The following is a 17,137-nucleotide window of genomic DNA, read 5'->3' as shown; positions in this document are numbered from 1 at the left end:
CAGAGCAGACAGTGTTGAGTGGAATATTCCTTCAATGAATATTCAATCATTAAAAGTCATATTGTGTGTGTGTGTGTGTGTGTGTGTGTGTGTGTGTGTGTGTGTGTGTGTGTGTTGTGGGGGGGAATAGCATTTTTGCTTGAAATGCCCATCCTTCGTCTCAAGAAACTAAAACAAGTCACATGAACCCAGTCCCCACCTGACATGTATTGCAATATATATTGTGTGTGTGTGTGTGTGTGTGTGTGTGTGTGTGTGTGTGTGTGTGTACTTACCACTGACATATCAATGTATTCGTCCACTACGTGTAAGCCGAGTGTTGACCCTTTGAACCCCAGAGGACTGTTCTTACAATGCTGCAGCAAGTCCATCAGCTCTGCAGGCGACGGCATTCCAACGACGGCCTGGAAGAAGAAAAAAAGACCGCCACATAAACCAGATTAATCTTTTATAAAGGCATTAAGTGTCAAATTTTTGAACATCACTATATTATTGTCAAACCAATTCAACACGGGATCAATAGAAGATCTGGTCTCGTTTTCTTCTTCTTCAACTGAGTCACTTGTTTTCGAACACTTTATAGCCGTTTCTAAACATGCAGCGAACCCCTGATCATAAATAACCACATCTTCCTTGAATGGGCTGCATGTTTAGCATCGATTCTCGGTTGTGTGGCAGATCCTTTCATGACCACAACAAAACACAAAAACTCTGCATCAGACAGTGGGGGATTCATGAAACACAAACTGGTCCCTACCAGGCACTCTTGAGGCACAACGAAGATTCGGTCTCGCTGATTCACAAATCCAAAGGGCTTCAGCAGGTCGGCGATGTCGTCCTCTGTGTAGTCGTCAGAGCTCCGCGGCAAGTGGGAGATCATCATGTGCCTCTTGTTGAACTGGGAAAACAAGAGACAGAGAAAGACAAAACCCCATAAAACCCCATTCCAGTCACATTGGGCTGAGCACCTTCAGTCGTAGGCTGATCCCACCCAGTCACATTGGGCTGAGCACCTTCAGTCGTAGGCTGATCCCACCCAAGTGCAGGACTGAACGTTACAGGAAGTCCTTCTGGTTAGCTGCCATCAGGTTGTTTAATCAACACATCAAATAATGTCTCTATATGATGTGCATACTGTATATGCACTTCCCTGCACTTTAGATATTTGTGCAATATACCGGGGTATGTTTTTACTGTGTGTGTGTGTGTGTGTTTTGCTGCTTATATTGTATATTATATTGTATTTTTATCTTGCTGGCCAGCGGTGCCTGTTCTTTATCTAGATACTGTTAAGTCGCTAACTGTATGAGCTGCTGTCGTTGTGTCCTTGGGCAAGACACTTAACCCTCCTTGCCTCGTATGATTGGTATGAATGTAGACATGAATGGTATGATTGGTATGAATGTAGACATGATTGATGGTGGTCGGAGGGGCCGTTGAGCGCCAATGTGTGGCTGCCACGCTTTAGAACCACCGGTACGAATGGTATGAACGAATAATGATTCTGTGAAGCGCTTTGAGCCTTAGGAAAGGCGCTATATAAATCCAATCATTATTATTATTATTAAGTCACTTTATGCAAACATTTTTGCATTTTAGTATTATTATTAACATTATTATTGCTGCACCTTTTTTTCTTAGTACTTTTTGTGTGCCTTGCTACATGTTTTAATGTCCTCATGTTTTTCTTGTTTTTCCCCTGACATGTTGAATGTAGCTGCATTACGTGACACATTAATTTCCCGCAAAGGATCAATAAAGTATCTATCTATCTATCCTGAGGCTGACCGCTCCTTTCACAGACGGAGAGCCGTCCGAATCGAGTCAAAGCCACAGCACGCAGACAGACGTGCTGCACATTACAGATGTATGAAGATCAGTTTATAGACGTATGCAGGTGATGTGAGGAAACCTACCTGACGCTGCAGGATATTCCAGGACTCCCTACTGGCACATTCTGTGAAACAGACACAGAGCGGCAGAGAGTGAGAGTCATAACGGGAGAGAGTCATCGAGGAAGAGGGAGAGAGTCATAGAGTGAAGGTCTTTACACACAGAGTCCGAATTGTTCGCTGCGTTTTTTTTAATCCGTCATCCGGAGAAAAAAACGTCACGCACAGATACCTTGCACACTGAGTCCGATGCGTTAATTATCCAATATTCGTTGCGAATTTCCGCGATCCTATTGATCCAGAACAGCGGCTGGCAGTGTGTCTGTGTGGCTCTCTCTCTCTCTCTCTCACACACACCCCCCCCCCCCCCCCCCCAAACACACACACACACACGCGCGCGCGCGCGCGCGCACACACACACAAACACACACACACACAGTCCCGCATTCCAAGCTGGTCTGCAATTATTCTGCACATTCTGTCTTTTAATTCCAAATCTCTGTATTCCTGCTTTGTCATAAAATGCTTTGTGCTGCAGGGAGACGAAGTGAATTACCGTAACTTACCAGACGGCATTTTTCATTGTGAATAGCAACACTACGGCGGCTCTGGGGGGTCAAACAACTGGCAAAACGCTTTTCATGGATGCGGAAAAACGCAGAAAATCGAACCTCGTCCGAAAACTTAAATGACGGATGTAATTGTCGGACTCGGTTGAGGTCGTATTCTTCTTTTTTTTCCCCGTGCGTCAATTTCGGACGCAAAAACGGACTCTGTGTGCAAAGTCTTTGAGAGTGAGAGAGTGGCAATGTATACCGTATGTTTACATTGCCAATCTCGCAAATGAGAATATGGATCAATGGGGGGATGGACATGATTCGACGATCAGTCAACGATGGACGAGAATGGAACGATCCGATTCGACGATGTAAATTCTTAGTTGGAGACACCCCTAATTTGTTATATACTTTGCACGAGAAAATAGTCAATATCGGCCCAATGCATAAGCGCGCACACATGCAAACTCCGCCTCTCTAATCTCTTACTTATTGGCCTTATTAGATGCAGAGATGTTTTCTTCAATGCTGTTGCCGTGGTAACAGCATCTGAAGCAGATGTGGGCGCTAGTGGTTGCTGGTCGTCCACCGGGGTCTTGGTGGCGCTCTGCGGTACTTCTTTGTCCACGGTGTTGGAGGTGACCGCCGTCGATTCAGCTTCCATTTCAGAGTCCCTCGCTGTCGCCGCATCTTCAAACCAGAGTGAATTTAAGGAGATTTAAGGAAGGGATTTTGAAAGCTAGGAGCCAGGAGAAGACTTTTCTTTATCATACAATATAATATAATTATATTTAACACGATGAAATTACAAAAGTACATAAGATAATAGTGTGGAAATACATCATTCAAAAGGAAAAAGAAATGACATTACTGTATATGTACATTTTACACAAACATCACATATACCTAGGCTTGGGCCGATATTCGAATATTGAATATCGCAATGTTCATTGGAATATTTCCCCACTCCAGACAGCCACGGCGCCTGTGTTTCTTAGATTACATAACTAATCATAGTTGTACTACGCCATTTTACTTTTGCTTCATCAGTTTTCCCAAAAAATAGCAGGAATGAGCAAATTACACCAAATGGCTATTGTTTGTTTCCTCCTAGTTATGATTATTTTTAGCAGCCTAGAAATGTGAGGGGCAGGGACGACGACAACAATTAAATACAAATACGTCACATTCAGATGCTTTCAATGCAATGTACTTCACCATCTACCCCTCCCTACATCCGCCCATCAAACGGATAGAGTGGGCATTCACACACCTGGGCATTTGCGTGATGAGATTGCATACAAAGTCAATGCAAATAGACGAGTGGATGTGATTTTGCCCAGGGTGGTGCGAATGAGGCGAGTGACACAAGTTTTCCTGCCCCAAATGAAACGATTTTCGCCTCATCGCCCGCTTGCTCGAGTTTACATTTTTCAACTTGATGAATAATAACAACTTGATGAATAATAATAAAATAAAGATTCACTCACTCACACTTTTTTTCGCCTTGGTGTGAACGCACAGTAAAACGTACCTTTCTGCGGTGTTGTTGTTGCCTCCAACTTCAACCCCTTATCACTCGACTCTTGTGGCATTTCCTCCACAGCTGCTTCGGCCGGGCTCCCCGTTCCTCGCTGCTCGCTTTCCAAAGACTCCCTTTTCTTCTCCGGCATTTTTACTGCAGAGTCCGATTTTGGTAAGACGTTCTGCAGTGCCTTGGGGGCTGAAGCTTTGACGTTAGTTTCAGGGCTTTTGGTAGCGGTTTGGGGGATCTGAGGCTTGATGTCCAAACTTCCGGGTTTACTTTGTGTGGCCGTGGGCAGAGGTGTGGGGCAGTCAGGTGGAGAGATGTTTGATTTGGTGGTTCGGGGTTGACTGTCTTTGGATTTGTCTGCTGGCATTTCAGGTGTAATTTCAGCACTTTTCAATTCTGCTCCTGCGCCCTTAAGACCACTTCCTATTTCCATGACCTCAACTCCAGTTTCTCCTAATTCTGTCTTGATAGGTTTGGCTTCCTGTAACTCTATTGCCTCAACTCCAGCTTGGTCAAGTTCAGGCTTCGTTTCAGCAGCCATCACGTCTGTAACTTCAACAGCAGAGGGTGCGTCTTCACAAGCCTTCGTCACCACCGGAGAATCGTTCCCCTTGGTTTTCGATTTCGGATTCTCCGCCGTTTCTGGTTTAGGATCAGGGACATGAGGCTGACTTTCTGGAGTCTTGGGATTGGATGCCAAGCTCTTGGTCTTAGCAGCTGTTCCTTTCGTCTTTACTTTTGTAGCAGCTCCCTTTGCAGCCACCTTGCCTGTTTTGGACGTCTGCTTGTTTGTGGTGGTTTTGGCTTTGGACACTAAGACTTTTGCTTTAGTGAGAGATGCCCCACCTTTAGTTGAGGCTTTGGCAGAAATCTTCTGATTGGTCGTGTGTTTGGCCGCGGGCAGTGGAGGCGTTTCCAGGCCAGTGGCTAAAGACATCAGAGGCTTTATATTTGTAGGCAGAGGAAGCACGTACAGCGGCTTTATATTTTGAGGCGTAGGAAGCAGGGTCTTTTTAGTGCTGCTGCTGCTGCTGGTTGTGGGTTTCCACCCCACGGCGGTGTGGCCAGAATAGTTCTCCTGTAGTCAAATCAACAGAGATTTAGTTTGGATTATTTGGAACATTTTGAATCAAACGGATGTTAATGTGTACATTTGCCAGCCAGCCAGCAAGTAGTGTGTGACTGTTTTACCTTAATAGTGACTGGAAATCCTTGAATGGTTAAATTCTTGCAGCTGGTAAAAGCCTTGGCATCTTCCTTTCTCTCAAAACACACAGTGGCCTACACACACACACACACACACACACACACACACACACACACACACACGTATTACTATAACTGTCGGGACCTTCCGCTGACTACATTTACAGCGTATATGCAGGAATCTTGAAGTTAAGTTAAATTCCCCTTCAAGATCTTTTCAATAGATTTTAAGACTTTTAACGCCACTTTTGTCACATCAGTGACACCTTTAATTGTATTGTTACTATACATTGATTTTGAGATTGCAAAACTAAAACTAAACTTTTAGCACAAAACTCTTTGGACAAAATTTGGCGATTCACATTGAAAAAATAGCTACAAAATTGAAAACCTCATAAAACGGTGATCAATACTTTTTAATGGCTTTCATTTTCACTACATTTATTACCTTTTACTATTTTTTAAGACCCTGCAGACACCCTGATTTAAAACAGTCCATTAAAGACCCCCTCCAGTGTATTTTGTCATTTTTAAGATATTTCATATTTTTCTGATTGATTGTTGATTCGCCACACTGTTCTCCAAAAGAATTTTGACAAATAACTGAATCTTGTGCTCAAGCTATTTTTTTTTGTTATTTGCTAATATGTAATTGTTGCATAGGACTATTAGTGGAACTATAGTTACACCTATGACAATTAGATTCCGACTCAGGACAAGCTAGCATGGTAACTAGCTAGCTGTTAGCTACTACGCTCGTACTGTTGTACTGCCTACTGTACTAAGCTTTCAGGAAGCCCCCAGACATAGAATCTTGTCTCTAGCACGTAGGATAATATCTGACCCAACGCACATTCTTTTTAATGAATTTGAGCTGTTGCCTTCAAATAGAAGATTCAGAGTCCCACGGGCTCGCTTAAACAGACTGAGGAACTCATTTGTGCCCCAGGCTGTCAAGCTGTTGAATCAGGCTAGAGGCTCTAGATAGGGACTAAGGAAGCGCTGCAGCCACTTTCCTTATTCATGTCTTTTGTTATTGTTTTGTTTTGTCTACTATGCACTTTGAGGATGGTGTTGGTTGTCGTTTTGCACTGTTGTATGTATCAATGAGAAACAAGTGTCTGAGGATGCAAGACAAATTTCGGACTCTGTCTGACAAAGTAATATCTTATCTTAAGCTATGTCGGGCTCAGAACGCCCTCTGAGCTAGCTGGTTAGCAAGTACAAGCCACACTGATTTCAATGGTGCAATCCGTTTCGAAATCCGTTGCCTGGTTGTTGATAAATCTGCAAGCTAATGCGGCTATCCCCTGCAGCTAAACTGCAGAGGAACGTCCGTGAATACCGTTTCATACACAGCGGCTGGTGTCGCTTACGCAAATAGTCGAAGTTACACTATTTGCATGAGCTACACCAGCCGCTCTAACACGGAATCAGATTACGTACGACTATTAACCAGCGCCCATTAATCATTAAACGGGTAGAGACACTGACTGGAGGCGGGCTTTAAATGGCAAATGTTGAGGGGGGGGCTAGGGAACACTTTTTTGTGAAACCCTCCTTTAAGAAAGATGAAGAGTTGATGGATGGTGGATTGACACTCACACTTCGCCGGTTCCTTAGCAGTAAAACCGTGGTGGTTTTGCCAAATAGCTCCACGGCATCGATCACTTGTCTGTGAGTCACACAATCAGGTATCCCCTGCAGCATCACCAAGCCTGTGCCCTGGGTAGAGCGTCTAGTGGGCTGTACATGGAGAGAGAGAGAGAGAGGAGAGGAGAGGGGGGACTGGTTATTGTCAAATTTCACCAGCTAGCTACATTATTTAACACACACACACACACACACACACTACCTTAGCCTTTATTGAGGCACTCCTGTCTGTGGCGCTCTTCCCCAAGCTAGACTTTCCTTCTGATGACAATTTACTCGCCACCTTCTTCCTTGCTGATGAAGATGAGGAGGAGGCAGCAGACGAGGGTCTCCTTCCTGCTGCAGGAGACGAGGAGCGTTTTTCTCCTTTAGAGGAGGACGACGACGACTTCACCTTGGCTCGCTCGGACATTAGGGCATGAGCCAGAGATTTCACCATGGCCTCCAGGTCAGTCTGGTGTGACAGGGAGTGGACAGCTAGAGGGACAAAGACGAGAAGATCAGGTCAGTCTGGTGTGACAGGGAGTGGACAGCTAGAGGGACAAAGACCAGAAGACGCTCATGTGACATTTGTATCGAATTAAGTCACTTAATAAGGATGGGGATGAAGTAGCGGAATTCAATATATTGCAATTCAAAAATGTGACAATACATATCCTCGAGCAGAAAAATAAATGCTGATATCAGCGCCATTTTATTCCGCTGTAGTCATCGCAAATGAGACGCTTACTTGACCATCACAATTTCACAAGCTTTCCACCCAAATTTTATTACGGCATTTTTCGACCGCAATAGTACCACATATTATCTACACTTTTGGTAGCATAGCTGTTGGTTTTCCACCGCAAATAGTACCCGGTCAATGTGCCCGCCACATACAACTGGTTGTCATAGCGGCGACGCCACAGTGGTATATGCTCATTGCTAAAGCACGATAATGAGCATAATACCACAGCCTGTCGTGAGCTATTTCTTAAGTATATACATGGAAATGCATTTAAAAGTCTGATTTCTCTCACATTGTGTTTCCAACGCTTTCTTGACCAGTCTCTCAGCGCTGCTGCTGTTCTGTTGGTGGCTGGTTGATCTTCCTGGTGACGACTGTCTCTCGGGGCTCCTGGAGCGAGAGCGACGCCGGTGAGAGGAGGAGGAGGAGGAGGGAGGGTCACGCTGCGGGGAGTGCGAGTGAGACCGGGACCTGGACAAATTATACAGTTCAATATCTCACAAGGAACTCTGGAATACTCAGGAATGACCAGCTCTATATCATCTGTATCCCACTGACCTGCGACTGTGTCTGGAGCTGTGTGGAGATTGTGAGTGGGCCTGGTGGGTCTCCCTCTCCCTCCTCCCCGCTGAGCCACGGCGACGTCGTGGACTGGGCGAGCGGGAGCGGGAGCGGGTGTGGGAGCCGCTTCCATGTCTGGGTTTCTGGCGCCGTTGCTGTGAACTCTGGCCGTCTCTACCTGAAGAACTGGAGAGAGTCCTGGAGGAGAGAAGGATGGAGTGATGAAGGGGAAATTAGCTGAAATCAGCTGACTAGACATTAGAAAATAGATTTGATCGTTTTGTGTCTGAGAAATTCACCTGGACACGTGTGCTATCTCACCATCCCAGTCTGGGTATCTGGAGGGGGGAAACAAACATTTACAGTGAAGTCTGAGGTTTACTGTGCATAGACTTACTGTAGGTGTTAGTAATTCAAACTCTTTTTAATCAGCCAGATTTTTCATGTTAAACTATAGTTTGGCACGTCGGTTTCTACATGGCACAAGTAATTACATTTTTACAATTGTTTGCAGATGATTTCATTTGTAATTCACTATATCACAATTCCAATGGAATTGGAATTGACTTTAGTTGCATTAAGTTGACTTTGATTTTTTTATCCCATTTTTATCCCCCATTAGTGCTAATTCAATTTATTTATCCTGGTTGCTGCTCCACCCTCTGCCGATCTGGGGAGAGACGAAACTGGCTCCATGCTTCCTCCAAGACATGGGCAGTAGCCAGCCGCTTCTTTTCACCTGACAGGGGAAGCTTCACCGGTAGGACATAGCACGTGGGATAATCATGCTATTCCAATGAGTTCCCCTCCCTCCGAACAGGCGCTATGAACGACCAGAGGAGGCCCCACTTCAGCGACCAGGATATTGTTTTTGGTGTGGGGTTCCTATATAAAGGAAACCCCCAGTTTGACGCCAAGTTGACCGTGTCTGAAGTATCTGAATCTGAATCTGTATACGGCTTGGAAAATTCCAGAAAATGATGTCATGGCTTTAAAGCAGTGATACTCAACTTGCGGCCCGCGATGAATTGCAAAACCCCTTATAATTTTTACAGTGCACCTGAACGCAACATACAAGATACCCAATGAATAAGTGTCCAAATTCTGGCCAATACTCCACTTCTGTTATAGCATTTCAGCCTGGAATATGGAATATCTTTCAATAATCTATGATTTAGCTGCTAAATTGTCAAATAGTGCGGTCTGCTCGCTACCCAGGCACTTATGTATGTACTTAACCTAACTAACTTAACCTAACTATCCGGTGTGCACAACATTGTCAGACTAAACTCCGGCTGAGCTGACACCCCAAAAACCTACAATCCGCTACAGAAAAATGTATAGTGTTTGTTTATTAACTGGCCCCTGGCCTTCTATCATTTCACGAAAGTGGCCCCCTGGGCAAAGCAAGTTGAGTATCCCTGCTTTAAAGGCTTCTGGCTAATTGACATAATTTGAGTCAATCGAGGCACCTGCGGAAGCATCAGGGTCAGGGTTCGGTTAGTGTTCATGAACGTGTCTATTTTGTGAAGTGCACCAGAGTCCCTTCCTGCTCCCACCCCCGTGCTTCACAGTTGGGACGATGTTCTTCGGCTTGCGAGCCCCTCCCCCCTTTTCCTCCAAACAAAACGATGGTCATTATGGCCAAACGGTGACATTTTGGTTTCATCAGCCCAGAGATTTCTCCCCAAGTCATATCTTTGTCCTTTGCAAACCGTAGTCGCGGCTTTTTTATGGCGGTTTTGGACCAGCGGCCATTTCCTTGGAGAGGGGCCTTTCAGGTGATGAATAGGTTGGACTGCTTTTACTGTGGATATAGAGACTTTTGTACCCATTTCCTGCAGCATCTTCACAGGGTCCTTTGCTGGTGTTCGCAAAAATAGGCTCATCTCTAGGGTTAGGGTTGACCCCTAATCAAACTCATTAGGGGTGGGGGATAACCCTAATAATCATTCAAACTCCACAGGTCCGCCTCAAATGGACTCAAATGTCGTCATCGAAAAAAACGCTTCTAAAGCCATGACGTAATTTTCTGGAATGTTCCGATCTATTTAAAAGGCACAGTCAACCTCGTGTATGTAAAGTTTGTAAACTTGACCCACTGGAATTGTGATGAAGTGAATTCTAAGTGAAATAATCTGTATCTAAACAATTGTTGGAAAAACGTACGTGTGTCATGCACAAAGTAGTTATTAACGACTTCAATTTAAGTTTCTGGAAACTTAGGTTGTAGGTTGGATAGGTAACTAGTATTACCTAGTGTCCTCTAGAGAGAGTGGCGTCAGCGGAAGACCAAAATGCGAGACTCATTAGCCAATGAACAGCCAGGAATCGGTCTCGCGCTACTTTTGCATGCTAAAATAAAGCTGATATATGTACAATTTGATTCAAGGAATGAAAAACCCTTTCAAAGTACAACACAAACTGTCTATTTTGCTGCAACTCGACAGTGCTGCTTTTTTTACTCAAGAGTTCCACTTTCTACTTCCTGGAAAAAAACTGGTCCATTGGAGTGGATGGAGATGTCGGAACTCTTCTATTATAAGGCTCTGGTATTACCTATCCAACATGCCATTAAAACAATACACAAGCCACAGTATACAGGGAACATTTTCACACCCAAAAACAAGGGGCTCATGAAAACCACCTCAAAAACCTCCCTCAAAAGACTAATAGGGCCATTAGGGATAGAAAGGTAGTAGAAAATGAATAAAAACAATAAATAATCACTGGTTGTGGATAATACAATTTGTTGCATCCAAGCTTCGAGTATGCAGAGATGTTTTTCACTTTGTTCCCTTTGGCTCTCAAGAGAAAAACCCAAATGAACCCCTGGCTTTTAAGTGTAAACTGGGGGGTGTGGGGGGGGTGTGGGACTGACTGTTGTCGGAGGAATTTGCAGTTCTCAAGGTGAAGGCTGGTGTTCTGGTGGGAGATCCAATCCTAGTAGTCAAAACAACACACACAGCATTTAGACAGGTGTTATGGTAACCGTCATCACTATGGTAACCCTCATCCCTATGGTAACCATCATCACTACCACCATCACCTTCGTTATCACAACCACCACTGCTGTGGTTATCTTTGTTTACAATTGTCTTTTATTCAACATCAAGCAAGTCTTGAAAAGTTCCTCGGGTCTTCTTCCTCTGTTCCTCACTGCTGGGCTCTTGTCCGTTGTGCATAAAAAATAAAAATAAAAAGATAGTCCTTAAAGTGCCAAATGCTGTTTCTCTGATCTTGCAAATATAAAGTGAATGGTCTAATAGAGACAGAGACAAAAAAAGGTCTTCTTCTCGGGCTCTTGCCTGTGTAATGGGCGGTTCTTCAGTCAGTGTCTTGTTGTGAAGCTGCGTGAGGTTTGGTGAAGCTCAGCAGAGTTGACAGATGGAGGATCAGGACAAAACAAGCGCAGCAGACAATATTGGGGATGCAATGGGATGAGAGTTGGTAATGTGTTATGATCTGATACACAAATCCTACATTCACTATATGTTTAAACAAAAAAACTATCAAGAATAATATGACGATAAATTAAACCTTTTAAAACATCTGGGATAGTATTCCAAAATGAAAGAAAATGCAAACAGCCCCCTTCCATCAACCTCTGACAAAGTAATTCTTCAGTTCCGTCGCATCTTCCTCGTCTGTCTTCAAGCTCCTGGTGCCATGTTCCTCGTCTGTCTTCAAGCTTTTGGTGGCATGTTCCTCGTCTGTCTTCAAGCTTTTGGTGGCATGTTCCTCGTCTGTCTTCAAGCTTTTGGTGCCATGTTCCTCGTCTGTCTTCAAGCTCCTGGTGCCATGTTCCTCGTCTGTCTTCAAGCTTTTGGTGCCATGTTCCTCGTCTGTCTTCAAGCTTTTGGTGCCATGTTCCGACAACTGACTCAGAAGTTGGTGGCTTTTCTCTTCTTTTTTTTTTTTTTTTTTTACATAAAAGTTGTTAGAAATAACACTCGCTGTGAGTCCGGCAATGGCTGACACACATTAGTCATTCATTGATCCTCAACGGTCTAAAGACTACACATGCATGTGACTAATAAAAACTACACATGCATGCGACCAATAAAGACGAGGTTCTCCCGTCCCGTTTGTGTCATTTATCTGTCAGCAGCTTCACAGGTGTCAACTCACTCAAAAAAACACATGCCTGCTGCTGTCGCAAATTACACACAAATCATAATTGTATCTCCAAATTACAGATGATGACAAAGTCAGCCATGGTTGGCTTTACAGAAACAATTGGGTACAAGAATTTTGATTGCAGTACATCAGTCTGGTATGACATTTACCAATCAGTTAAACAATCTCTCCAGGAGTTTGCAATCTTTTTTTCTTTTCTTTTTTCAAAAACCCACAGCTCGCCCCAATTATTGTAATGACTAGTGTTTGAAAACAAAAAATGGGTCACATTAAAGTAAACGCTGCACAAACTCCTAGAGGGAGAGATAACGGAGCATGGTCTTCCACTCACCTTCATCTGAGCACATTCTTTGTTACACAGAGAACAGGTATGTGGAAAGATTCTGGGTGTGGCCGCCGTGTAGTCGGTCATCATGGACGGCGTTGGCAACCTCTTGCCGGCGGTAACCTTTGCCAGCGGCTGCTTGCTGGAATGCGGCGCGGTCGCACACATGAGGTCCAGGTTCATGAGCCCTGGGATTGGTGGAGGTGAACGATTAACCATGGGAGGACCGCCGGGGATAAACCCCGGAGGTGGCATGTTGTAAGACGTATCGGAGACGTTGTGGATGTGGGGAGGGGGAGCAGTTTGCATTGGAGGGAAAGGTGGCGGCCATGACGTCTGCTGCATCTGCATCTGTATCTGCTGCATCTGCTGCATTTGCATCGGTGTCTGCTGCATTTGCATCGGTGTCTGCTGCATTTGCATCGGTGTCTGCTGCATTTGCATCGGTGTCTGCTGCATTTGCATCGGTGTCTGCTGCATCTGCAACTGCTGTTGCTGCAATTGCTGCTTCTTTTCCTTCCGATTTCTTTCTTCAGTTCTTCCAACTGTTGACCGTTGACCCTGAGCTGCTTCGCCATCGCTGCTACCAAGGACCACAAGGCCGGGTCGGTTAGGGTTCACACCACGGACCAGAGTGGAGCGTTGGCGGGCCTTTGCTGGTTCCCTCACCGGAATGGGTTTGGAGGCTTCGGAGTCGAGGCCTCTCTTGTCTGTGTCTTTCTTCAGAAGTGAGATGGGACTCTGCATCGGCTGCAAGGTCTGGTCTTGTCTCTGAGACCGTTTGGTTGGGACTTGGCTAGGGGGAGGTGCAGAGCTCAGCATTGAACTGTAAGAAGAGCCGAGACCGGTAACAGAACTCTGCTCACGGGAAGAACCCAATGCGCCACTTTTCAGCAATCCCGTTTTTTTCAGCAGCGGCTCTAGGCTGTGGCTGCTACTAGCGTAACTGTCCATGTTGAAAAAGCTGCCACTTCCACCACTGCTAGCTCCGCCTCCGACGCTACTGCTCTTCCCACTGATCTCATCCCCACGCCCTCCAGTATATTTACCAGTATGTCCATAGTCAATAACTTTACTCTGCTGGCGAATAGTAGGTGATGTTTCTTCCTGTCGTATCGCCGCCCCTACAGAACTACCGAAAAAGTCCGATCTGTTCATGCCTCCACTGTGTTGATGGTGGTCCATTTGATCCTCAGTTCCAGACCAGTTGTCCTTCTGGATGCGGATTTGACGTAGGATGAACGGCAAATTGCCAGGGGTGATCTGGTCCTCAGGTAAGGAGCTGAGGTGTTCCAAGTCTTCCTTGTTGAGTCCAAAGTGCAAAAGGATGTTAGAGGCAGATTCTGCGGTGTATCTTGGTCGGCTAGTTTCGGCACCAGTTGCAGGGTTGTTGGACACTGGATAATCTCCTAATCCTCTGGAGGGCATGTTTTGAGCAGAGGATGAATAGGATGAAGATGATGATGGATAAAAATCAGAAGAGGCATCAGCAGTGGGTCTCTGGTAGCTCAACGACAACCAGTCTGCCGAGCTACTGCCACTTTGCTTGTCTGAGCGTCCGACCAAATGCCCAAGGGAACCGGAGGGCGAAGACACAGAATAATCTGCCCTCATTCCCGCACCTGAGGAGACCATCTCATCCCTTGGATGGTTACTTAGGGGAGGGACCGGGCCTGTTGGTTGCTGCGGTCTCTGCTGCATCGTTTGGCTTAGGAGCCTTACCTCTTCTCTGGCTCTGCTGATCTGCATGTCGATGGTGCCCTCTATATCAGTGTTGTGCATGGGCCTACTCTGTCCAGGCTCATAGCTCATCAATGGGGGCAGCATTGACGAGAGCATTCCCCCAGAGCCGGTGTGAGTCCCAGAGGAAGCTCCGGAAGAACTGAGGCTAGACCCAGGGCCCAGGTGAGAAGATACCCGTAAAGGGTCCATCCCTCCCTGGGTACGTGAGAGTCCATACTGCCCCTGGGTGGGTCTTTGGGTTCCCGAGGTATAGGGGTTATACATGGGATGGGACATGGTGTTTGCAACCTTCAGAAGGTTAATGAGATTGATGGCTGCAGCAGTAGGGGATGGGGGTGTTGTGGAGATAAAGGGAGTAGGGGTGTTGGTGTTGGCGGTCAGCGCAGCGGCTCGGTTTCCAAATGCGATTGTGTTGCTTATCTGCGTCAGGGCTAGCTGGGCTTTGATCTGAGCTAGCTGCAAGGAGGCAGCCTGCTGGCCAATCAGGAGCGAGCTCCCTGGGAGCCCTCCAAACAGGGGGCTCGTTAGGGGCCCGAGGGCAGGGGACGAGGCGGAACGCTCCAATAGCAACGCAAAGCTGAAAAATGTAGCAGAACACAAAACAAGGATTATTGAATGGGACTGGATCTCAGCATCTCAGAGGAATACATTCATCATATGGGAGGGTTTGGATAGATCCAGCCTGGTCCTTCATATCTGACACACACACACTTCCTGCTTTCCGCTGGCAAGAAAGAACACCGCAGGCAAACGCCTCGACAGCACAGGTACAGAGAAGAAACAATCGGTCAATGCGGTTGAACAAAAAGCATAAAGAAAAAAAAGACAATCTTACTGACGTCCGCTCATCTCTGGTGAAATTAGTAAGATCGTTACAAGCAAAAGCAGACAACGCACATTCAAAATGTTTACATTTCTCAACCGCTCAGTTTCAAAATGACACATTTTAACATTCAGAAAGATTCAGACAATTCTGAAAACATTGTGCTAAATATTTAATATATGAAATGACAAGACAGATTGTGTTACAGATTGCACTTGGTTTTCCACTGAAACAGTATAACGATTTATTTTGTTAGAGATTAGACATTGTATTAAGATGGATTCACTATTGTGATGCTCATTTATAATGTGATACTAGGGCTGGGCGGTATATCGACCTTTGACCATATTTGATATAAACCCCTGAAAACAAGTTTGCAAATTTGTCTTTGCTTGGTCACATCTCTGCTGTTACTACTGTACCCAGTCTCAGCATTGTATCCTATCTTACTGGAAGGCCTGTTCATTTCCATTTACAGCACTGCCTCATTTGTAAGGATCCTGCATTTGTGGGATGAGCAGCACAGCTGATTATGTCGCTAGAGCCAAAGTCAAATGTGCCAGATGTTTTGAGTTGTTTGCGGTATTATTGGACGATTGAACCCGCTATCTGTAACAAGAACAAAGACATACACTGGCCATTTTTTTACAGTCAGCAGCCTCCGTAGCGGATGCAAGAACCATACGCAGCCACAACAGCCTGGCACCTCCTCATGCTGGTCACCAGCCTGATCACATGTTGCTGTGGGATGGCATTCCATTCCTCGACCAGGATTCGTCACAGGTCAACCAATGTGGTTGTGCCGTTGGTCACTCGAGCACGTACAGCACGCCCAAGCTGATCCCACAGGGGTTCAATTGGGTTGAGGTCTGGGCTGTTGGCAGGCCATTCCATTCTCTCCACTCCACATTGTGCACGTAGTCTGTGATAACCCTGGGTCTGTGGAGGCAAGCGTTGTCATCTTGGAGGATGGAGTTAGGTCCCTGATTGTGGAGATACGGGGGATCACCAGTGGCTGAAGAATCTCATCCGGATATCTTACTGCGTTGGGATAGCCTTCAATGGTGACAAGCCTTGTTTTGCCAGTGATGAAGAAGATGCCGCCCCACACCATGATACTGCCACCACCAAAAGCAGTTACTTGATCTACGCAGCAATCAGCATAGCGTTCTCCATGGCGTCTGCCATCCCACGGCCACGTGTGCCCGGGCTGGTGACCACCAGCATGAGAAGGTGGTGCCAGGCTGTTGTGTCTGCGTGTGGTTCTTCTTCCACCCACTACTGAGGCTCCTGACTGAGTTCAACAAATAAAGCGTCAAATTGCCAATATGTCTTATTTGTTGGAGAGTTCAATCATCCAACCCCCCCAGGGAAATTTGGCACGTTTGACTTTGGCTCTCTACTCGCATAATCAGCTGTGCTGCTCATCCCACACATGCAGGATCCTTACAAATGTATGAGACATCGTTGTAAAGGGAAATGGAACACTGAACAGGTTTTCCATTGAGACATGAGACATGATACAATGCTAAGGATACATTCAGCAGAGATATGATCAACCAAACACAAGTTTCCCCAAAAAATTGTGGGGTTAAAATTTTCAAACAAGCAAAATAGTAAACATATTGTCCCCCACCAGTGATGAACAACAGTAGTTCTACCCTTGGGTCAGTCCCCTTCATTGTCAATGCCGCCCCCTAGCGGCACAAAGGTAACGTTACAGTGTGACTAACGGACAGCTGGAGACCGAGCCATAGTCCTCCCTTTGGTGGGGGCCAAACAATGAGATAGAGGTTCCCAAAGAGGGGGTCGGGGCCCCCCTGGTCCCCACCCCTCTGAACTTTTTGATGCGGCTGCTGCTGGTGCTAACTTTGCACACAGTGCGTAGTGTTTACGGTATATACAGTCAACAATAGGGGTGGGACAAAATATCGATACTCACGGTATCGCGATATTTCCACTTGCGATACGTTATC

At 45.7% G+C, this 17,137-nt stretch overlaps 1 protein-coding gene across 1 annotated transcript in view; it reads right to left on the bottom strand.

Moving 5' to 3' along the window:
* Positions 1 to 17,137, bottom strand: part of LOC310779500 (uncharacterized protein) — a gene marked incomplete at both ends in the record, with an annotated part of 79,647 nt that overhangs the window by 17,525 nt on the left and 44,985 nt on the right. The window contains 14 exons of the mRNA XM_083640031.1: positions 276 to 404; positions 758 to 898; positions 1,917 to 1,957; positions 2,939 to 3,139; positions 3,984 to 5,061; positions 5,175 to 5,264; positions 6,795 to 6,935; positions 7,045 to 7,319; positions 7,862 to 8,040; positions 8,128 to 8,328; positions 8,430 to 8,468; positions 11,012 to 11,073; positions 12,602 to 14,915; positions 15,987 to 16,144. Coding sequence (XP_083496157.1) covers positions 276 to 404; positions 758 to 898; positions 1,917 to 1,957; positions 2,939 to 3,139; positions 3,984 to 5,061; positions 5,175 to 5,264; positions 6,795 to 6,935; positions 7,045 to 7,319; positions 7,862 to 8,040; positions 8,128 to 8,328; positions 8,430 to 8,468; positions 11,012 to 11,073; positions 12,602 to 14,915; positions 15,987 to 16,144 — 5,049 coding nt within the window. The remainder of the gene's footprint in view (positions 1 to 275; positions 405 to 757; positions 899 to 1,916; positions 1,958 to 2,938; positions 3,140 to 3,983; positions 5,062 to 5,174; positions 5,265 to 6,794; positions 6,936 to 7,044; positions 7,320 to 7,861; positions 8,041 to 8,127; positions 8,329 to 8,429; positions 8,469 to 11,011; positions 11,074 to 12,601; positions 14,916 to 15,986; positions 16,145 to 17,137) is intronic.

The sequence above is a fragment of the Poromitra crassiceps genome, assembly GCF_964638095.1.
Source record: "Poromitra crassiceps genome assembly, chromosome: 7".
In the NCBI taxonomy this organism is placed as follows: Eukaryota; Metazoa; Chordata; class Actinopteri; order Beryciformes; family Melamphaidae; genus Poromitra; species Poromitra crassiceps.
Note: the sequence above shows the minus strand (reverse complement) of the source record. Positions and strands in the feature narration are given on the sequence as shown.